At 46.1% G+C, this 22,852-nt stretch overlaps 3 protein-coding genes across 4 annotated transcripts in view; all 3 read right to left on the reverse strand.

Moving 5' to 3' along the window:
• COL9A3 (collagen type IX alpha 3 chain) overlaps positions 1-3,239 on the reverse strand; it is a gene marked incomplete at its 5' end in the record, with an annotated part of 32,959 nt that extends 29,720 nt beyond the window's left edge. Inside the window, 2 exons of the mRNA XM_079321515.1 lie at positions 1,964-2,032; positions 3,174-3,239. Of these exons, the coding sequence (XP_079177641.1) occupies positions 1,964-2,032; positions 3,174-3,239 (135 nt within the window). The remainder of the gene's footprint in view (positions 1-1,963; positions 2,033-3,173) is intronic.
• A 1,851-nt stretch (positions 3,240-5,090) lies between these two features.
• Positions 5,091-16,087, reverse strand: OGFR (opioid growth factor receptor). 2 transcript variants are annotated; one of them, XM_079321513.1, is made up of 9 exons: positions 15,761-16,067; positions 13,583-13,636; positions 11,741-11,785; positions 11,003-11,065; positions 10,627-10,708; positions 10,238-10,316; positions 9,724-9,790; positions 9,310-9,458; positions 5,091-8,529 (listed from the first exon to the last, which is right to left on the reverse strand). In XM_079321513.1, exons 1-9 carry the CDS (start codon positions 15,959-15,961, stop codon positions 7,158-7,160), a joined length of 2,112 nt encoding a protein of 703 aa, XP_079177639.1. In that variant the 5' UTR covers positions 15,962-16,067; the 3' UTR covers positions 5,091-7,157. The 2 variants fall into 2 exon arrangements, with proteins under 2 accessions (XP_079177639.1, XP_079177640.1); XM_079321514.1 differs by lacking the exon at positions 13,583-13,636 and having other exon boundaries at positions 15,761-16,087.
• A 737-nt stretch (positions 16,088-16,824) lies between these two features.
• Positions 16,825-21,700, reverse strand: MRGBP (MRG domain binding protein). The gene is made up of 5 exons (XM_079321901.1): positions 21,356-21,700; positions 20,366-20,487; positions 19,761-19,842; positions 19,200-19,277; positions 16,825-18,168 (listed from the first exon to the last, which is right to left on the reverse strand). Exons 1-5 carry the CDS (start codon positions 21,576-21,578, stop codon positions 17,978-17,980), a joined length of 696 nt encoding a protein of 231 aa, XP_079178027.1. The 5' UTR covers positions 21,579-21,700; the 3' UTR covers positions 16,825-17,977.
• Between the last annotated feature and the right edge of the window lie 1,152 nt (positions 21,701-22,852).

Below are 22,852 nucleotides of genomic sequence, written 5' to 3' on the forward strand. Positions count from 1 at the left end.
AAAAAGTCTCAGCACCAAAATAAAAATAAAATAATGGTTTCACTCTGCAGTGGGATAATTGACACTGCCACTCAGGATCCACACAGTCCTCCCCATGCAGCACTAGGGAAGTGTAGAACAGTGCTGAATTTTGGAATGTACTGACACAAAAGGAGCAGCTCTTGAGCAGGGAGGCTGTGTGACTGCTCAACACCAGCCACAGCCCTGCATCTCCTCCTGTGCAATTCCTGAAAGGACTCAATGTCCTGCTGAAGAGCAGAAACCATCCTGGAGCCTGTCCCTGGGCAGCCAGACCATCCCACTGGCATCCTCTATCCACAGGAGGGATGGGGGTCAAGTCTGTTCAAATAAGAGACTATTTCTGTGTAGCCAAAACTCCAGACTGAAGCTGGGACTGCAGGACTTTGCACCTTAAACCTTTTACTCAGACATTTGATTTATTGGGACTAAGTTCTTCACATTAATTAGATGTTATTTGATCCTGTCCCATGGGGAGTCTTCCAGAGCTTTCAGCTGTGGATAAAGGGTGCAGGTCCACATGACTGACACATCCCTGGGCTCCTGTTTCCAAGAGCAATCAGAAGCAATGCTGGTGCTGTTCCAGAATTAAATATCCTGTAGAAAGCAGGAGCTGAACAACTACAGGGTTTTTTTTTTTCCCCCACTTCCTCTCTGCAGAAGTTGAAACTTGAAATCTGAAGGGCTTCATCCTTCCCAAACTCTTCTTTTTGCTTCCACAGTGAATCCCAGCCAGCCTTTCCCAAAGTGTGCTGGCCACACCAGAGTCCTGCTGCAAATGGAACCAGTGTCCTTTGCCCTCTTCTGAGGCACCTCCTGAGTTTTGTGACACCACAAAAACCAGTGGAAGCTGCTGAGGTGCCAGCTCTGAACTCTCACACTACAAAACCAGAGGGAGATTCCCAGCAATAGACTCCTTTAGCCAGAGGGCCACTCAGAGGGAGCAGCTGGAAATCAATGAGGTTCTCTCTTCAGCCCAGCCTGGCTCCCCACTGCAGGCACAAACACTCCTTGTTCACCATGTACCAGGGAACTCATACATATTTGTTTTTTTTACCTCCTTATCCAAAAGAAAATGACCTGTATGGAATGAATAGACTTTTTCAAGGTTGCTTAAGGGCCCAATTCCAATGAATGCACTTCAGATGAGCTCTAAAAACTCCTGCACTATTCCACTATTCCACAATCTGAAATAGAAGGAGGAACTCAGAATTTTGCATTTGGTGTGGTCTTGCTGAAGGTCCATCTGATGTTCATTTTATCCACTGCCAGCTACAGGACACAATTCAGTCCTTATAAAACAGATGCACAGAAGCAATATTTTTGATTTCTATGGAACCATCAATGAAAAGTAACAGAACAAGATTTTCTCCTCCATTAAGTCGTGGGCTATGCAGTCTTCTCCCTCTGCAGGTGTAAGGAGCTGCCTGCTCAAACAAAGGCTCTTCATTTATTTGCCTTTTGGGCCACTACAAACACCTGTCTGGCAATGCAAGAGCCAGATCCTGACACATCACATGCCACAGTGAGCAATAACCATGACGACAATATTAAAATAAAACTAGTAAGACAAAAGCAATGGCCAGTGCTGCATATTTCAGCCTCTTACAGCCTCTCTAGAAATGCAGATGCTCTGAAGCACCACATAAACCTGTCTTTGAACTGCTGAACGTGCACTGACCCCACACACATTGTACCCCTGCCCTCAGCCTTGTGCTTTGCAAGCAGGCTTACAAACCTGAGCTCTCCCTGGGGACAGGGGACTGACCCTGCAAAGAACCTGCTCAGCACCTCCACTTGCTGTTCAGACTCCTGCAGAATGAGGACAGTGATTTTCCAGGTCCACCCCCCAAAGGATGTCCAGAGGCTGCAGATCTGGAGACCCAGAGCAGCTTCTCTCCCCCCTGGCTCTGCCCCTGCCCCACCCCTGGCCCATGTCACTCACATCAATGCCATCCTTGCCAGATGGTCCAGGGGGTCCTGGAGGTCCAGGAGGGCCTTGTGGTCCAATTCTTGGAAGGGACTGGGGAAAATGAGAGACAAGAGCTCATTTTTGCACTAGAAGGAACACATGGGCTAGATCAGAAATCACTGGTCAGGTCCTGCAGCTTCACCCTAAATCTGCACCCCCTGCCAGCCTGGTGGGCTCAGAGCTGCTCCAGAGCAGTGCAAAGCTCTTTGGAAAATCGTTTTGATTGAGCACATCCCCAGCTCCTTTTACTGGTGGCCTATACTGGGAATGCAAACTGGTCACTGGGCAGCAAAGGGGTTTCATTGTATAGGAAATTGTTCTGACTACAGGTACATTTTGGGTTGAGCAGAGGAGGAAATGCAAAGCACCTGGAAAAGGTGCCAAATGCTTGGTAGAAATAATTAATTTATAGGCCCAGTCCAATGGGATGATGACAAATCCAGGCAGTAAAGATGAGGAGAAAGGGAAAATCTCCTCTCTGAGCAGGATGCCGCTTGAAAATCTAGGATTTTGGAAAGGTCTGAGGTGGGGGGAAGGAAAAAAGGTTCAATAAATGACTTCTGTATGGAGAGGGCTCCAGAGAGCAACTTACTGTAGCTTCAGGGAACAAAGGTTTCATTGTAGAAGCAGCTCTGCTCACAGCAGAGTTCTGAATTCCCAAGCCAGGCTGTGAAAATTCCTCACTAACAATGAAAAACTCACTGAGGAGTCATTTCCCCTGACAATAATATTAGCACCAGACCAGGAAATTTAATACAGCTTCATGACTCAAGTGAGCAAGGGTTAAACATGCTGTAAAAGTAAAATTTGAAAATTGATTGAGGGAATGAGTAAGAAATTCTGATTCAGATAAAGATCCAGATCAGATTCACTGGATATCGGTTACTTAATTGTAAAATAAACTTCTTGCATCAACAGATCTTCCCCTTCCAAGGCCTTCCCCTCTCATAATTGCAGTCCTGAATGAGAAAACAACACTTCTACAGAAACATAAAGCAGCAGTTTGTACCTATGCAGGTACAAACCCAGGCACACACATTTGTAATAAACTTTAGAATAATCACCTGCCTATTGCCACGTTCCACCCCACAGGTACAACACACACCGACCACCCTCTGTAGCCCTTACAGGCTTTTTCCTTGAGAAACAAGGAGGCACAAGAGACACAAATGAGGTTTCTCACCTGAGCTGATGCTGTGGCCAAGAGCTGGCACAGGGAGAGGAGCCCAAGAGCAGAGAATGCAGCCATGGTGCCCAGGCTCTGCCTCTCCCTTTCCTCCGGGGCAGCCAAGCCCTTTCTCCTGCAGGGTCCAGCAGATCCCTCCTCCTCCCGGGCTCAGCTTACAGAGCAGAGCCTCCTCGCCTCCAGATAAACCTGTGGCTCCAGCTGCAGCGAGGGAGAGGGGCTGAGCTTGGAGAGAGGAGGTGGGAGAAGGAGGGGGAGCAGAGCTGCTCCCATCCCTGCCCTGCTGGGCAGCCCCAGCCTCCTGCTCCAGGAGCCTCTGGAAGGGCTGCACTGGGCACAGGAGCAAAACTGGGTTACTCCAGCTGCAAATACAAAGCTGTTCCTTAGGTCTCACCCAAAGCCCATCACCACCTCTGGGCTGGACAGCTAAAAAGAAACACAGGGTGACTTTTTGGCCTGAGGCCACCCAACTCCAGCAGGGACATTAACAAACCTGTAACAGTGCACGATCACTACAGAGAAATGCACTTACTGCTTTGTTGTTCACATCTGGCTTTTTTTTTTTTAGGGTGATCTGAAGAGCACTGATTCCTTGAGAAGTGATGAATGCTGGTCAGAAAACAGACAATCACAGGGAGGAAGGAAAAAGAAGGAACATTCTCAAAGACACAAAGAAATATTTAAAATATTGCAAGGAAGAAGAGGACAGTTCCCTGCCTGGTGATGCCAAATGGCAATAGATCCATGAAGATGCATCTCCTGCAATAAGCTTCATGATTTCCTTTATTGAATAAAGACAATTTCATCCAAAGCAGGGCTTGTAAGTGGAGAGGAACAGTGGCCAGCATCCTCAGGGCTGAAATGACAGAGCTCAGCTGGTTAGGAACACAAGAGAAGTGGAAAAATCAAAGCCTAGGAACTGAAATACCTGATTTTAGCTTGGCATCTTTACCCCAGGAGGACTGTAGGAGCACCCAGTGTTTGTCTGTCCAGCTCCCCAGCAGCCAGTATTCCCAGAGCTTTGGCAGAGGGATAAAGGACTCAGATTTACCAAGTTCCCACAAGATTCTATGGAACAGGCAGTTGGGGGCAGGAAGGAAATGTGTGTCTGTAAGTTTCTGATGGCCTCAGAGTAAGTGGAATCCTTTATTAGACACCTCAAACCCCAGGAGGGAGAACAGCTCTGCACAGCTTGTACATCCTTCTCCATCCCTCCACACCAAGGCAAACTGATGGCAGGAGGGAAGGCAAAGCAAACCCAAATTCCTCAGCAACACCTTGTCCAGAGCAAACCAGGGCTTGGGGGGGCTGCAGCAGGTGGAGCCTGTCCATGGCCAGCACAGGAAGGGCCTGGGAGTGCTCACCTTCAAGAGAAAATAAACCCTGAACTGAAGCTCCCAGAGCCAGGCTGGGCAGGTGCCCTCCTGCCTGGAGCCCCAGGGGATGCCCAGAGCAGAGTCCTGGTTTGCTCTGCAGAGCACACCAGCTGTGGGAGAAGAGCTGCAAAAGCAATACAGAACATTCTGAACCATCCAGACACCCCATCTCTGGATGTGTTCAAAGCCAGGCTGCACGGGGCTCTGAGCAACCTGACCCAGTGTCCCTGCCCCTGGCAGGGAGGTTGGACCAAGAGAAACTGAGATCCCTTCCAACCCAAACTACTCTGTGAGTCTATGATATAAACAAGCAGCATGGAGGGGTCTTTTCCCCAAAAACATTCACTGGGCACATTTTAGAGGTGGAGGAAGATTGGGCATCACCTCCCCATGGAAGAAACAGGAGGTATGTGCCATGGTGAGCCCAGCAGAGCTCCACTCGTTGGAGGGAACCAAGCAACAGCTCATGGCTCCAGGGGGAGGGTAAATACATGGTCATATCTTACCAAAGATGAAGAAATGTAAGTGGAAACTGATATGCATTAAAGTCATGCTTTAATAGGGGAATTAACATAACACTCTGTGATGATACAGCTCTGAGTGCTTGGAAACACCTTGTGAACTCACCACACACACCTACAGCCAAAATTAAACCTGGCAGGAGAGGGAAGGGCTTGGTTTGAGCACTCACTCCAGGCTGGGGCTCACAGTGAAATCCCATTAAACACAAAACCAAACCCCACCATAACAAGATAGAGGATCTATGCCCCAATTGAGCACACATTCACAATGAAAATCTCATTAAATAAGAAAATGACTATAAATCTGTACAAAAGCCACAATTAACAATTCTTAGGAATCTGTTAGGAAAGAATTCTCACTCAACATCTTCAAGTATTTATATCTGTAGTTAAGTGTATACTTATCAGCTATTTAACCCATCTGTTCTTAAGAAGAAAGAAGTATTTTAAAAACATTAAAGCCTTTTTTCAGTGACCATGAACATCAGATGTTAAGCTTGTAGACTTTTATTTCCACACACATGTGGCATGCTAGATCAGAACCTACAGTCTGGGAAGGCAAATCACCCCTCAAATTCCTTGAAAGATAAAGCTTAAGAGCTGTGGCAAAGAAAAAAAAAACCATTGACATTGCACAAGCTGCTGCATGTGCTCTCTGGCCATCTTCTGCACAAACCAAACAGCACCAAAGAACCTCAAAAACAACCCAAACAACAAGTCCACACCTTCAGGCTGCTGGAAACAATTTCTCTGCTTCACGAAACAGATCCTCTGTTGCAAATTTTTAGGAGTGAAGGTGCTAAACTGTTTTAATGATCCTTCAGACACGGTGGAATATTGTGTAAGTGTGGCAGAGCAGCTGACAGGGAGGTCAGGAACACTGAGGCAGGCAAAGAGCTGGCAAGGTCTGAAAGTGAATTCTTGAGGGCTGGAAATAAACGAACCAGACAAGCGTAGCCTCTCCAATTAACATTTCAATTAACTGGCCCACAAAGCCCAGTGGTTTCCAGACATGCTGCACTGGAACATGCCTTGGCTGGCTGACATTAAAGGCAAAGCAACCCTGCCTTAAGTAGGAAATGAGTTGGATCTGACACATCAAACCTCATGCCATGGGCTCCTTCAGATCACTGCAAATTAGCAGCAAAGGCTGAAAAAATGCACTGGGAAATATTTGTGCTGTTTTGGCAACTGTGAGATGAGGGCCTTTTGAAAGAGTCATGGACACAAAAATCTGTGGAAGACTATAAAGGGTCTAAAAGTGGTGGGAAAACCTGGGGAAGAGCAGCTCTAAACAGTTTTATGCAAAACCTGGAGCTTCTCTTAAACTCTCAGTAGGCAATTTGTAGCCTTACTTCTAAAAAGAACTACAAAGCAACCTCTGTGGGGATGAGAAATAATTACTCAGCACTTTGAACCTCAAGAGAACAGAATCTCTACACAAAGGTTCATACTGGTCAGAGACACATTTTGGTTACAGTTTTTCTATCCCAATCTAAAGCCAAACCCATTTTCCTTACCGGGGGAGAGGCAACTACATTGACATCATGTGAAACCCATATACTCATCTCTTTTAGAGAAACAGCACTTTTGCCAGGAAAAAACTCCTGGCAAGGTACAGCCTTTCACAAAAACCAAACAAAATTACACAGCAGTAGAAAGGCCTGGCAAATTAAGTCATGCTGTCTTACATTAAAAATCGTGTCTTTAATAAATAGTTAAGTAATTCAAACAAGGAGATAGATCAGTTTTCCTCTTCTCTTTCAGTAGGGACATAACCAGAATCAAAGCAAAGTGCAAAAATCCCCGTTCCTCCAAGATAGCCCTGAACACCACAGAAACCCAGGAACAGGACACGGCCTGTCCGTGAAGATGAGAAAATGAAAAGTTTTCCTCTTTAGGGTAACCAAGAGCTGGATCTCAGTGAGTTTACTAGAGATGATGAAAAATTCATGGAAGAGTGAAAGTGAGACAGAGGCCAGCTGGATCATTCCAAAGGAAGTTTATTCAGTTCTCCAAGCCAGCAAAGCTGGCTCCCAGCAGACAGGGCAGTGCCATCTCCACTGGCTCGGGCTGTGCTGCTCTCACTCTGCTGCTCCCTGCTCTCCACCAGGCTCTGCTGCATCCTCAGAGCCTTCACCTTTTTCTGGTGGGACCTCAGCACTGTTTTCTTCAGGACAAGTGGGTGTCACACTCTGCTCATGACTCTCTGGAGCTTGCTTCTTGTCTGTGTCTTCCACTTGCCCTTTTTCACCTGCTTTTTCCTGCTGAACTAGCCCATCTAGTTCACCTTTATTCCCCAGGAGTTTGCTGTTGCAGTGGTGCTGATCACCCCCTGCAGAGTCTGGATCTCCACCTGACTTGCAGCCATCCTTGACTGGAGCAGTGCAGCCAGTCCTGGGGGGTCTGGAAGCAGCCAGGGGTCTCAGCTCCCCACCATCTGCATCACCAACACCACCCCCCATCTCACTTGGCACTTCCACAGCTGCATTTTCCTCACTGTCATTTTCTTTTCCAGCCTCACCATTAGCAGCAGATGCATTTGCCTTGGCACCAGAGGCTGAGGGCCCCATGCTCAGGTTGATGGCCAAGTTGACTGGTTTGCTTCTCAATGATTTTTTATCAACTTTCCTGCGTTTCACAGCTGCATCCGTGGTCTCTGGAGCCACTGGATCTTTGGTGCTTGAATCATCTTCCCTCAGTGCTTCCTGATTCTCTTCTGCCTGGGAGACTGGGTCAGAGGAGGGGATCTCTGCATCAATTGCACACTCTCCCAGATTATGAGAAATGTTTTCAATATCAGCAGAGTTTTTCAATAACCCTTCCCCTTTAGCATTTGCCAAACTTGCATTCAGTTTCCTCTTCTTGCTCTCCTTTGTGCAGTCATTCTCTGCAGCACCCTGCCCTTCTTCAGCTTCACTTTTTAAATCTTTTTCCTCCAGCTGGGCAAATGAGGCTTCTTTCCCCCCTTCATCATCTCCTACCTTCAAACCACATTTGCTTATCTTCTCCTTTACATGTTCATCGCTCATTTCAGGCTGCAACTTTTCAGCATCTCCAGCTTTCTGTTCCACCTCTAGAGACTGGCTCTGATCCTTCTCCACAGAATCACCACATTTTTGACATGGAGTGTCCTGTGTATCCTCAGGCCTTTGGAGCAGCTGAGGCTTGGCAGAGTGGGGTTTGTACTTTTGGAGTTTGTCACGAGGCCCCCACACGAAGCTGCTCTGAGGTTTGAAGTGTTGCCAAGCGTAGTGGACGAGTTCTCTCCTCTTCTCTTTGCTTCTGACAGTGAACAGGAAGTAATCCAAGGCACTTCTCTTGACATTTGGTAATGTCTCCTCCACAAGAGTTTCTGTGAGGAAAAACTTCACCAAGTGCACTTGATAGTCTTCATACCCCATCTCCCCCAGGCACTTCAGGATGCGAGTAATCCTCAAATTGTTGTGGCTGAACCTGAAGGAAACAGATAAGCAAAGCTGTCAAGGCAAAGTCTTACAAGTGACTGTGAACCTCTGGGGCATCTGCAAAATGTTTCATCATTTGACTGTGAGCCATTAAAGACTATTTGACAATGCAAATGGAAGCACAGGTGGGCTTAAGCACCATTGCTGCTGTTTGCCTTCAGCAGCTCTTTTCTAATTCTCCCCAGGTTGATAGGATTCATCATCTCAGCAGCTTAGAAAGGTTTTTGGCTTTCTGAATCAGCCACCAATGGATAAAAACCACCATGCTGGGACAGACACACAAGTCCTGCCCCTGACAGAGACACTACAGGGTAAGCCTGTGGTATTGAGAACACAGGCATGAAAGGATGCTGCCAAAACCTCAGGATTTAAGCTAGACACAACTGGTTTTTCCTTTCTAAAAGCTGTTTTTTCTTTTGTGATTATGCTGCTCACTCCTTTCAAGAGGTTAGTATCACCAGGAAGGGTCATTACTTACTGCACAAAACCTGCATTAATATAGAACCAGACCATTTGCAGAGAACATTTCAAACAAGGACTCAAAGCATTTTACACACATTAAGGGATGCTTCATAAACAATCAGAGAACCACATGGAAAGACTTGTATTTTGTAATTTAACAGAATAAAGTTAAAAAATACTTTCACTAGATAACATTTATCACCAGCAGTATCCATTCCTCAATGGCTGAGAATTTCCTAGACACTTTTTTTCCCCTTCAAAGAAATGCCTGGCTGCAATAATTGCTCAACAGCATCAACACACCCACCTGTTCAAGTTTTCAAACCGTTCACGCCAATTCTCTGCTCTCTCAAGTTCTCCAGTTTCTTCATTGACCAGGTTGATTCCATAAAATCCCAGCATGAGCTTGTAAGCACGGATAAACCTGTCCATAATCTCCTTGGACTTCCTAAAGGCCTAAACACAAGACACAGCAATTATTAAAAGGTCCATCTCCCTAATTACCTGCACCAGATTAAGTGGCAGCTGAATTCTAAACAAGAGTTGATTGCATCACTGAGCATCTTATTTGCTGACACAAGACAAGCAAATGCTTCACTGTGAACACACTAAAAACACAAGAAAACAATGGAAAAAACCACTAGACTTCAAATATAAAGTATTTAGGAGAAATTCTAACACCCTTCAGATCTCAAAGAAAAGAGAAGATTAAAACAAATACCTGGATTTCTTGACAGGTGAGTGGCTTGGCACGCAAGTTCATGCCATGTTCACGTAAAGGGAACAGCCTGAAGGAAAAGAAATTTTCAGGCCAGATGAGCAAAGATGACATCCAACCTGGGGTACCCAACTTGTCAGAACCAAAAAAAGATTCCAAAACTTGTGATATCACAGGTATTTCTTGGAGAACTCTCATCCTTATGGACACAGAAGTAATTTTCTATAAATCCCTCCCATAAAAGCATTGTCTACACCAATAACAAAAAACCTTGCTTATGTGAATCTCTCTCCTTGCCTCAACTTTGTGCTCCAAGACCACAAATGACTGAGACCTATTGCCACAGCTGCACTGGAAACCTGTGTTTTCAGGAGTTCCAGTGCTGCTCCCTGAGGAATGTAACTCAATTAACTAAATTAACTAATTCTGGGTCTTGTGTGAAATCAGGAACACACATTCACCTGACACTTAAAAGAGGCACAACTAGAGAGGCACTGTGTTCATGCAGACAATTTACCATTGTATGTAAGAATGGTTTTCTTCCAGTGTTTCATACTTGTCCCTCCAAGATGAAAGCAGAGTTTCAATAAGCACACCTGCAAGGAAAAGGTCAGGAAAGAAATGACACCAAATTAAAATTGAAGTTAGCCAGTCAGTCATTCCACACAGCTCCCTACCCAGATATTCACACACAAGCATTAGCTTCTCCAGCAAGACAATCAGCCAGAAAAATACCTTCACCAGAGTATTAAGGAAAATAGAGCAGGAACATTTTAAAATGGACAGTCTTGGTGGGTTTTGATTGGTTGTTTGGTTTAGTTTTTATGGCCTCACATGGATTAAACTGATCTTTCAACAACTAGCTGCAGCAGATGGCATCAAACAGCCACCACACAAGGTACTCACCGTGGGGCACAAAAGCAATCTCATTTTTATAAAAGCTTAAGTTCCACATCTGTTCTTCCTCATTCTCTGTTTCTTTCAAATCCTGGAGATGAGAACAAGAAATGAACAAGCAGCAACCTTTTAAAAGGCAGTAATCACTCCAACACTTCTCCTTGCTTTCCCTCACATTCCCTGCACATTTCAAGCTAAATCTTCAAGATGTGCTTTGGGTAAAGTAGCACCTTGTTCTTGATGCACCCACACACACATCATCCCTTCCCCCTCACAATGAATCCTTGGAAGGTGCTGAGCCTGTAAATGCAAATGCAAAAGGGTGTTTCCAAAGCTAGGAAGTGTCCCTGAAGGCAGGAGTGCTGAGCAGCCCCAGAGCACCTACTGGGTAATGGTTTCTGTATCTCTGCAGGTCTCTCGCCGCAGTCCAGTTGCGCCTCCCGCTGCACTGGAGAGAAGAGAGAGCAGAGATTCAGAATGAATGCATCTTCTGAAAAATAAAATAAAGAAAATAAAGCCCTGACTCAATTCAGCACCTCTCACAGGTTTCCCTGCATGTGCCCTGCACACTGCACTCTTAGCAACCCCAAAACCAACCAGACTGGTGCTGTAGTCATGTCTCTGCATTCCTGAAGACAAATTTAAACCAAGAGAAGCTAACACCATCTCCTGTAACCAAAACACTCATTTTTTCCCCTCTCATCTTATTAATCAAGGCTTTTATGTTTTATGTATTTATTGTATTCCATCTGAGTTTGCCAATGGAAATTATGAGAACAAGCTGGAGATCCCAAATACTTCATTGTTTTTCTTTAACTCAAAGGTTTTAGAACAAGACATGACTCTGAATTGCTATAAACCCAAGTGAAGACAGAGGCTAGACCTTAAAACTGTAGAATTTAGAATGCACAATATCCTTTGAATTCAAGATTCTCATTCCCTGCAGTTCTTGCTGAAATAGAAATTTTCTTCATCTTTGCTTTGTGCTTAAGATCAGCCTTGTTGATTTAGACAGTGGATAGCAACAGAACCACATGGTGACATTAGATATTTATTTTGACTTCTCTTCCAATCACAATTATTACTCATCTTTCCATGTAACCAAATTTTATGTCAAGCCTACCTGAAAACCCCTCCAAGACATCAGTGAGAAATTTGAGCTTTGATCCTGCAAATAAAAAGCATTTAGTTGGAACATTTTGAAACCAAACTTCACCAAGAAAATAAGAAACAGATACAAAATGAGAATACCCACAGCAGTGACTCACAGGATCCCTATTAGTTGCCAAGTGACAGATTTACCTAGTTACAGCTGAATTCACTGTATTTTATGCATAATTCAAATTGCTACAGAGAAAAACCTGTGGTGCCACATGAATAGGCACCAGGTTCTCATCACAGATGTGCTAGATTTATTCCAAGTGTCACATTTAGACAGAATTCACAAAGAACAGCTTCACTTCATGGAAATAGAAGTTGCAAATATGTCTTAAAGTGCGTTTTAACTGAAATATATACATATTTATTTATACATTTGATTACCTCAATGATAAGGGATTTTGTTACACTTCACAAGCAACACAGACAGGTTTAACCTTGCTGAGTGCTGAACCATTTTATCCCAAACCACAACAGCATTTTACAGTGTTCTGTGGATTGAGAACCACCAAAAGGAACAAGAATAAATGCTTATGAATAAAGGGCACCCAAAGAGGGCACAGGCAGAGGGTTCAATGCCAGCTCACAGAGACAACAGGGAAGTTGGGAAATGAGGGGGAGATGTGCAGAGTCTTGCAAAACAAGCATTGAAAGAAATTTAGAAGAAAGAAGCAGCAAAACCTCCTCCAAATTACTTCATAATCTCATCTGATATTTCTTAACATCACATGCACAGAGAGAAATAAAACACTGATCACTAGTTCATTAATTATTAAGGTAGGAATTGGTCAGCACTAGTAGCACCTTGCTGTAATGAGTCACCCAATCAGTTGCCCTGATGAGAGTTACGTGGCATTTAGACAATTTTGTTGCCAAGTACCAAATAATCCCAGAAACTCTTCACATTTAAGGTTCTAAAGTAAATTCCTTGAACACAGTCAGGTGGGAAAGGAGAAGAGCAGACTGGGTCCCAACTAGAAAGAGAACTGGTTTGCTGAAGGGTCATTGCAGATACAGATACAGATACAATGCCATGGTGTAAGAGGCTGTTAAAGGCTTGTCCAGAAGGAAGCCAGATCCAGGGAAAAGCCAATCTGGAGCACAGCAATCCAGAGAATAAGATGGGGAAGCAAAGAGAGCAAAATTCAGCTTTGCTCCTCCAAGCAGGTGTTGTTTCTGGGTCTCTACAAACTTCCAACTTAAGGCCTTTCTTTCCAGGTAAGAAACACAAACTAAATAGCAAAGTTAAAAATTCCCAGTAGAAATGAAACACCTTTTTTGTCTCACAGCAAAACTAAGTGGGTTTCATGCTCCAAACCTGTATGACACCAGGCAGAATGTGCATTGCTGTGGGAAGAGCAAGTGAAGCAGAGAACACAGCAAGGAGAGGGTGACAGAAAGAGGATCTGGCTGAGAAATCAGCTGGAAAACTGCTGGAACCAAAAGGGATGTGGATTGTGAATGAGGCACAGGAGAAAGAAAGATGAGAGTCCAAAAGAGTGATTGAAACTTTTTGTTGATGGAGATTTAGAAGGCAGGATTATGCTATTAAAACAGCTGATCATGAACTGCAGGTGTTAAAGCAGTCTCAGAGGGAACTTCTTAAAATGAACACCACCCCCAAAGTTTTCAAAGCTCACTTATAGAAGCTGAAGGCACTGAAATGCAAAAGAGCTGGAAAGACACATCTGCAGGAACTTCAGGCAGTGAACACCAGCAGAGACACAAGTGAAATGCAAAGACAGAAGCAGAATTTTAAGTTTGTTTTGAAAGTGCATAGTGCAAATAACAATAAAAAAACTCTAACCTCAATACCAAAGAAAGACATTAGCTGCTTCACGAGTAAATAAAACCATTCAAGCTGAGGGGAGAAAAATGAGAATTAGTGTAAAATAAGCAGAAGTAGGAACAGGTTAAGGAAATTGATCCATGTATGCCTTTGACAGGCTGCAAAGGCATAAATGGCTAGCAGAAGATTTACTGCTTCTTTGTGCATTCATTCTCAGTGCCCTTGCAATTTTTTTGGGCACTGTCAGACAGAGGTGACTACACATTCATCACTGAAGGAAGAGCTCCTACTTAAAAATGCAGAATAATATTCTGTAATCTCAGGGACAACAGCATCCTCCTTTGTAAGGCAAAGCTGGAAAACTCCACTCACTGGAGTGAAAAAATGGTCCTTGCTTTTACAGCTGTCACCATCCAGAGCTGCTCTAAGGAAAAAAAAAAGGAACCTGAAGAACAAACACATTTAAACAGAACAATGGGAATGTTCTGGAGTTATCAAAGCTTGTGAACTCCTGCCACATACAAAAGAAAAGTTGATAGGGTGCACTCAAACAATGCAAAAAAACTTGATCTATGCACACAGAGAATTTACTTCTCCTTCAAAAGTAGTTATTTCTATATTTTAATGCTTATGAAGCAAAAAAAGTATATTCATTAGAAAGCTTTATCTGCTCATTTATCTTCTGAAGATAAGGAAGAGATGCTGAAACGAAACTCCAAGTGAAGGAGTGGTTTCCCTTTCCCAGAAAGGGGAGGAGTTAAAGGACTGTAGTGTGTTTTGAGAGGAAGTACTGAAAAGGAAAAAGTTGTATTCATCAAAGCAATGCTGGAGAAGAAATTACTGATACCCAATGCCAAACAGAAATGTCAGATAACACTAACAAATTCCTTTTATTTCAAATAAATATAATTTTAAGGCACCGGACAGGTGCTTGTGCTTTGCAGCACCTTGCTCAAAACTGCACAGGTACGTCTAGTTTTTAAAACACACCATTTTTTGCTGTTCCAAGTTGCTCTACACAGGCTCCCTAAGAAATAAAACACGTCTACGAGAAATAAGGAGTTACAGCTCATTTTTAAAATTGAGCAGATGTTATGTAATGGATTTTTATTGACAGCATGAAAGAGCCTAGGGAAGGCTGAGGATACCAACCAAAAACTTAAAACCACATCAATGCCATAATGTCAAATCCAGTAGCCATCAGCAGTGGTGAACAGGCAGGTGCCACACACAACACAGAACCTGTATTTATGGGATAGTACCCACATCATACGGAATGGTGGGGAAAACAAATTAAAACCCAGCTCATGGCAATGTAATGGACCTTGAGGAGTCATGAAATGACAGCACCCCTATAAGCCCCCCTCGTCCGGGGGGATTTGCTTCCTCAAGACAAGGGCAAACTCCGAGCCGAGGATGCCCCGAGGGCCGCGGGGCCTCCCCGGTCCGAGCAGCGGCTCCGCACGGGAGAACGGGCGGGGGCGGCCCGGGACGGGATCGGGAAGCGGGGCCGGGCAGAGGGGCTGGGACGGGGCCCCTCAGGCCGCCCTGCCCCGCAGGCTCCGCTCTGTGCCCCCCACACGCACCGGGCTCCGCTCCGTGCCCCGCACACGCACCAGGCTCCGCTCCGTGCTGTGCCCCGCACACGCACCGGGCTCCGCTCCGTGCCCCGCACACGCACCAGGCTCCGCTTTGTGCCCCCCACACGCACCAGGCTCCGCTCTGTGCCCCGCACACGCACCGGGCTCCGCTCCGTGCCCCGCACACGCACCAGGCTCCGCTTTGTGCCCCCCACACGCACCAGGCTCCGCTCCGTGCTGTGCCCCCCACACGCACCGGGCTCCGCTCCGTGCTGTGCCCCCCACACGCACCGGGCTCCGCTCCGTGCTGTGCCCCCCACACGCACCAGGCTCCGCTCCGTGCTGTGCCCCGCACACGCACCAAGCTCCGCTCCGTGCTGTGCCCCCCACACGCACCGGGCTCCGCTCCGTGCTGTGCCCCCCACACGCACCAGGCTCCGCTCCGTGCCCCCCACACGCACCAGGCTCCGCTCCGTGCCCCGCACACGCACCAGGCTCCGCTCCGTGCTGTGCCCCGCACACGCACCAGGCTCCGCTCCGTGCCCCCCACACGCACCAGGCTCCGCTCCGTGCCCCCCACACGCACCAGGCTCCGCTCCGTGCCCCCCACACGCACCTGGCTGTGCCAGCAGCCCCGCACCCCGCCCTGCTCCTCCGCCGCCTCCGCTCGCTCCGGCTCGCCTCCGCCGCCATCCTCCTCGCCATCCTCCTCCTCATCGTCCTCCTCCTCCCCCTCCCAGGTGGAATCGTACTTCCAGAGATTCGCCTCGTCCTCCGAGTCGTCCTCCTCCGCCCTAAGGCTGAACCAGGCCGCCATGGGGAGGTGGAGAGAAAAGGAAAGCGAAAGGGAGCGGGCTGCGGCGGCGGGGCGGCCCTTCCGCCCGCCCGAGCGCACAAAGCCCGGGCACGTGTGGGGGGGAACAGCGGGACGGAAGCGCGGCCGCGCCCCGCCCCCTTCCCTGCGCCGCCGCGCCCCATTGGCCGCCGCCCGCGCGCGCCCTGCGCCCGCCCGCACCGCGCCCGCGGGATCCGGGGAAAAGCGGCACTCCCGAAGAAAGGGGTAAAGGAACCGCGTTCCTAAATAACGGGTAAAAGAACAGCATTCCCAAAGAATGGGTAAAAGAATGGCGTTCCCAGCCTTGTCCGGCAAAAGGGATGAAAGAACAACATTCCCAAAGAAGAGGTAAACGAACAGCATTCCCAAAGAAGGGGTAAAAGAATGGCATTCGCACCCTTATCCGGCAAAAGGGATAAAAGAACAGCATTCCAAAGAGCCAGCACTCTGAAAGCAAAGGGGGACAACGAGCAGCTGAAGTGTTTACATTTGCTGATACCAAACTGCACATCCAAACAATTCCTACAAAATTCCCGTTGCTGGATTGGCAGAGAAATCCCCAAGTGGATTTTCCTTGCTACCAGGTTGGTGCTGAGTGGTTGCACCAGTACACACTACTGTCGACATATTTCTACTTCAAGCTATATAAACATTTCATTGGCAGAGCAAAAAATTTTGATTAAAATCCCATGGATGAGAAGGATTTGCTCTCAGGGACATGAGAGTTACAAAATCTGCACTTTATGGCCAAGCTGTGTAAATCGTGATAAAGTAACTGGCACTTTAATGCTAAATTACTTTCAAAATAAGTTGGGCCAGATTTTAATCAAGTCACACAACTGCCATTTAGTAAAATAAAAACAAGTCAAATTTATTTTTTGTATAAAACAAGAAAAGCAAATTAGGCAGACAAGAACTTGGCTATGTACCTAGAATAAAACCAAAAAAATGAGAAGACTCCGAGTGCCTCACCTTGAAGGCAATATTGAGAAATCAAGAAGTAATTCTTCTTTTTATTAACTGATAGTTAATATATAGAAACAAATTCAGTACCATTTCAGCCTGCTTCATTCACCATTTAACAGGTGTTTATTAACTGCGATCCATCTTTTGACAACACAAAAATAAAATCTCAATGTTCTAGTGTATAAAAGATAAGCATTACAATGTCAGCAAGATTCTTCAGTTGTAGAACAAAATGAACATTTTGGAAAACCAATTCCATTCACATCTACTAAAACTGCTTTAAAAAAATAAATAATTAAGTACAAACCCCACTGTCATACACTACTGTATTACAAATGGATGAAGCAACACCTCCACGTTCATGCACAGCTCAGCTGATCCCTTATAAAACCATGTGTCATCATCACATCTTTTATTTAGGACACTTACTCATTATTTGGGCTAGGGGCATTATAATTTTCACTTTACTTGTGGTTAAAAAATGTTCCATCAAAAAAGGTGAAACGAGGTTCCTCCAGCAAAGAGAGTGACAGAACACTTCAAATGCAGTGATTATCTGCATTTAGAAGAATTTAAGTTTTAACTGAACCAACAAATGAAGACATTTGATACAAATGGAAGGGAAATGGCCAAACATTACCCACAGATGGTCTGTCATAGTCGCAGACAGCAAAGGCAGAACAAGCCCACATTCACAGAAACCACCTCTGCTTTGGATGCTCCAAGGCCCTGTGCCCCGTGGGGCACTCTCTCCACGAGCTGTGCTGACACAGAGTGTGCTGCTGGTTTGAAATGCAGCCCTGGCACTGCCACCCCACCCTCCCCACTGCCAGCTCTGTCCCCACACCCCGGGAAGGCGGCTCCTCGCTGCTGCCCAGAAAACACCCCAGGAGAGACAAAGCCAAGGCGTGGATTCCTCAAATACTGGCTCAGGTATCTTTTACTTCCTCCCCAAGTTTATGCAGTGACTGTGCTGCTCCTTGTTCCTCCTGCTCCCTCCTCCCATCCCAGAGTTTTTCACTGCTCTCAGCTCTACGTCCTGCGTCGTTTGGCGGCGCTGGGACTCGAGGGGTTGCTGTTGGCATTTAGAACCTTCTCGGTGACTCTGTTGCGCTTCCTCTTATCAGACCCTTCTTTGGATCCAGGATCTGATGAAGTTTTCTCTTTCTCTTTGCTGCTTGGCTTTTCAGTTGTTTTTGCTAAACTTCCAGAGGGTGCAAAAACTGAAATAGGACCAAAGTAATGATTCCAGATCAGAGTCATACACATAGGCAAACAAGAGTGATATCAAACTTCTTTATATTCCATAAAACGTCTCAAAACAATCGTCCATCATTTAAGTCTTATTTTCACTTCTAAAGGAAAAATCTCTGAGAAAGGCACATCTTGCTTTTATTATTTGCTTTAAAGACAGGCATGTATTTTGACAAGCTAAAAATCAAACTCATTAAGTGGAATTAAACAGCACTTAATATTTAAATAATTTAAAGGAACACTTACAGAAACATAGGACCAATCTATGGAATTTATAATCAGCAGCAGTCATTGCATTTGGTACCATAGATGATTTTAAAACTGAACACCCAAAAATTTAATATATTTTAAAATACATTTTAGATCTTTTATTACAGTCTTTAAACACTACTTATTCAGTGATATAAATATGATGAAATTATAGAGTTAGCAGTTGGCTTGGTCTGTTAAATAGCAGGATCTCTACTGTTTACATTTGACTTGTTCTACAGCAAAGTGTTAGGAAAACAAGCCTTTTATTTAAAAGCAGCAAGGTAATGAGAATAAAATAAAATAAAATAAAATAAAATAAACACTCTGCCCATCCTCTCATTTCAGCATGCAATTTTACAATCTCTTTTGATTTATAGGTCCTATTTCCCCCACAATTACAAAGTTCCCAACACAGAGCATTTAAAATCAAAAAAATCACTCAGCTTTCTTCCAGAAATCCTCAGATTCCTTCAGACTTCTGGGGGTTTGTCAAGTACATATTAAAGCAAAAAATTTTCAAAGCTATACAACTTTGTACAGATGAAATTAGGAGCAAAGAAGAAATCTTTTCAATAAGCAGTTGCTTACTCTGTGCACTCTTAAATTAATCAAGTTCTTAGCATGAGCACAGGCTAAGTGTGAGTACAAATCACAAAGTACACTGCATTTGGATTTACATATAACATTAATTTCTCAATTACAGTTGGTTTTTAATCTCGTATTACACAGTAGAGAGTTACAAAATTACCTTCTTCAGGACCTGCATGCGTTTCCATCTCTTCTTTTAAAATTTCCTCTGTCACTTCTTCTTCCATCATTACTTTTCCTACAGAAAGGATTGTTAGCAATGGTTAGATGGTTTTAAAGAACCACATGGATTTTTTTCTGGATAAGTAGCCTCTGCATATTTGTAAATATTCCATTCAACATTCAGCAGTAATTCAGTAATTCACATGAGGAAGTGAAATGGTAAACAGGCAAAACATGTTGCAATGTCTTATCTGTACTAATAATTTACACTGAATTTTTAGTGTAAAATTTAGTGTACCTAGTAATTGAAAAGCATTCCACTGAAGTTTAAAGACAACAAGTCCTTTGGCAGGTGCTTGAACTTCATATTTCCTACTTTGGATAACACACATCAGCTAAATTGCAAAATCCAGCTCTCACTGGTCAACCTGAGATTTCTGTCAAACTCCTGCACATTTCTATTAAATTTGACAATCATGCTTTTTGGGGGGGAGTTTTGTTAAAGATTCTGGGATGAGATTAAAGCAATCAAGAATCAGAGACAGCAATCACATCTCACCTTCTCTCACTTCTTGAATCATTTCGTCAGGAAGAGCAAAATTCTTCTCTGTATTAGGGAATGGAAGAATCTCAGATTCATGCTTAGAAAGAAAAGAAGGATCTCTGTGAGTGACTGGTAAAGACTTTAATTTGAATTTTGACATACAATCTCCAATTCTATTTTACATGCAATTAAAGCATGTAGGAGCTAAATAATTTTTAACATGACACTTCAGATGTTAGAGAATGAGGTCAGGATACCTGAGATCACAACTCATGATCATTTGAGATCATTTTTGGAACTCAAGCATAGCAAATTCCTATGTGAACACACAGTAACTTCCTTATTTGACACTTATCTAAACATTTTCTGGATCAACATTTAGGCAAGTTTAATAAACAAAGTCAGAACACACTATCAAAAAAAAAAACCCAAAAACCCTCACAAGTCACGGCAGGTTTTATTGTCTACTGCCTAATCTACTTTTATTTAGGGAAAACCCCATCCACTCACTGGATTGACACCTAAGTACCATGAAAAGCACAACAAGCCCAGTGATTTTGGCCTGTCAGAATTTCTGAAATCCACGAAATCATGTGCCAACACCAACCCTTTATACTCACAAGAGCCTGCATATCATACATGGTGCTCAGATGGTCCCAGATCACTTTGGATGAGATCTGCCGTCCGATATTCTGGCTGAATTTATCCCGGATACAAATCATGTGGAAATGGCGATTCACTCCTGGGGGAAGAACCCAGTGCAATTAATGCTGCTAACAGTTTTATTTATGATAATTAGAGATATAAAGAAATTAATTTATTTACTTAATGAATTTTAAAAGCCTTGTTGTTACAAGGAATCCATACATTACAGGAGAGACAGCTGGGCAGGCTGATCTTTCACCCTGCACTGCAGGTGCTGTTCTCCAGGGAGCTGAGGGTAATTCTAACATACAGCCAGAGCTTTTAGAGAGGCTGTGTGAGAAACATCCCGAGCAAAGTATAGGGAGTGTTGTGTTCAATTCTGGGCTCCTGAGTACGAGAGAGACACAGAGCTCCTGGTGAGGGTCCAGTGAGGGCAACAGAGATGAAGGAAATGGAGCATCTCTCTGACAATAAAAAGTGGAGGGAGCTGGGCCTGTTCGGCCTCCAGAAGAGATGCCTAAGAAGGCACCTCAACAATGTTTATGAATATCTAAACGGGGGTGCCAAGAGGATGGATCCAGGCTCTGCTCGGTGGTCTGAGCACACAATGATGCACAGGAAGCTCCACTTGAATACGAGGAAGAACTTCGAGCACAGGAACGCACTGCCCAGAGAGCCGGCGGAGCCTCCCTCACTGAGATACTGCAGAAGGGCTGGAGACAGCCCTGTGCCGGTCTGTGCAATGAGCCTGCCCAGGCTCGCTGTGCTCGCTGTGCCCGCTCCGTGCAGCGGCGGAGGCGCGGGGCAGCCGCTCCCGGGCGGCTCGGGGGCCCGGCCGGGCCCGGCGCTCCCTCCCTCCCTCCCGCAGGCCCCGCCGCGGCCCCGCGGGCCCGGCCCGGCTGCGGAGGGGCTGGATCCGCCCAGAGCCCCCGCCCGGCGCCGCCGCTCCCGCAGGCCGCGCTCACCTACGGGCTTGTGGCCCAGCATGGCGTGGAACAGGCACACCTCCACCTCCGGGCTCCACACCACCGCCGCCTCCTCCGCCGGCGCGCCGGGCTCCGGCCCGCCCGCCGCCGCCGCCGCCGCGGCTGCAACAGCGGCAGCGACCGCCGCGGCCGCCCCGGGCCCGGCCGCGGGCAGCGCCGGCTTCTCCACGGCGGCGGCCGAGCCGCCCTCCGCCTCGCTCATCCCCGCCGCGCCGCGCCGCGCCCGCAGCGGCTCCTGCCGGCCGGGAGCCGGGCACGGCCGGGCCGGGGCGGGGGAGGCTCGGCGGGGCCCGCGGCTCCGGGCGGGGCCGCTGGACGGGGCCGCCCCGCAGCGCCTGAGGCGGGGGCTGAGCGGCGGCGCCAGCCCCGGCCAGAGGGCGAGGCCGCGGCGCTGCCCGGAGCCGCCTCACGGAGCTGTGGGGAGAGCGTGCGGGAACAGCTTGGGCAGCATCTGGGGAGGGTCCTGCGCGCCTCTGGAAGTGCCCTCTGGGCTGTGGGCAGAGCCGCCAGGACCGCGGTCATGTCTCGGGGTGTCTCGGGGCAGAGAACGCTGCCAGCCCGGTGGGCTCCGCAGGGCTCTCGGCATTCTGAGATCCCCGGCACTGGGGGTCTCTGCGGGGCTGAGGGTCAGCCCTGCTGCCCCGGCAGCCTCGGCCACCCCAATGCTTTCCCTCTTGGCCACTTCAGTTTGCCCTCATGGCCAGTTCAGCATTTGCCCTCTTGGCCACTTCAGTTTGCCCTCGTGGCCTGCCCTTATCTGGCCCACTGAGCTGGCACAGTGGGAACATGGATGTCCCAAGCCCTCTGACCACTCCTTGTCACAACACGATCGTTTTATATCAAATACCAACCTCGCATTGACAAATAAGTGTGCCTGGCTTGGCTACAAAATGCAGAACCTACCAGCTTTGCCCATCATTTAAGATGTTAAAAAAAAATCTGTTTGGGAAGAAAGAGAATGTATCATTCCCTCGGAGATAAGGGGTTTTTGCCTTGTTAGGTATAATTAGACACACAGGCATGAAATAGGACTGCTGTTGCTTAGGTGATAGGGTTTTCCAATTGCTCACTCCTCACTTGAAGATTTAATCCATTTTGTGACATTAAAAGTGTTTCAACAGCAAATAATGATCACATCATATGCAAGGAATGAGTGTTCTGAGTGAATAATAAAGCAGTGGGGGCAAACACAAGCTGAGGCATAATTTTAATGCAAATTATCCAAATAATAAAAAGCAGGAAGAGAAAGATGCAATTTTCTGAAATTGAACTTTCTGTACTTGTTCATTCCCAAAGAGCTGACTCATATTATTGTTTTGAGTTTAATGGAATTAATACCACAAACAGGTTAATTTTAACATTAAATAAGCATTTGAAAAGACTTAAACCCAAAACCTCATGTGTGAAGCCTTGGGAAGTTTGGTGGTGTGGATGCCTGGGTACAAATTCTCTTTTCCAGCGGGGTTCAGTCTGCCC

Source organism: Erithacus rubecula (assembly GCF_903797595.1).
Source record: "Erithacus rubecula genome assembly, chromosome: 18".
In the NCBI taxonomy this organism is placed as follows: domain Eukaryota; kingdom Metazoa; phylum Chordata; class Aves; order Passeriformes; family Muscicapidae; genus Erithacus; species Erithacus rubecula.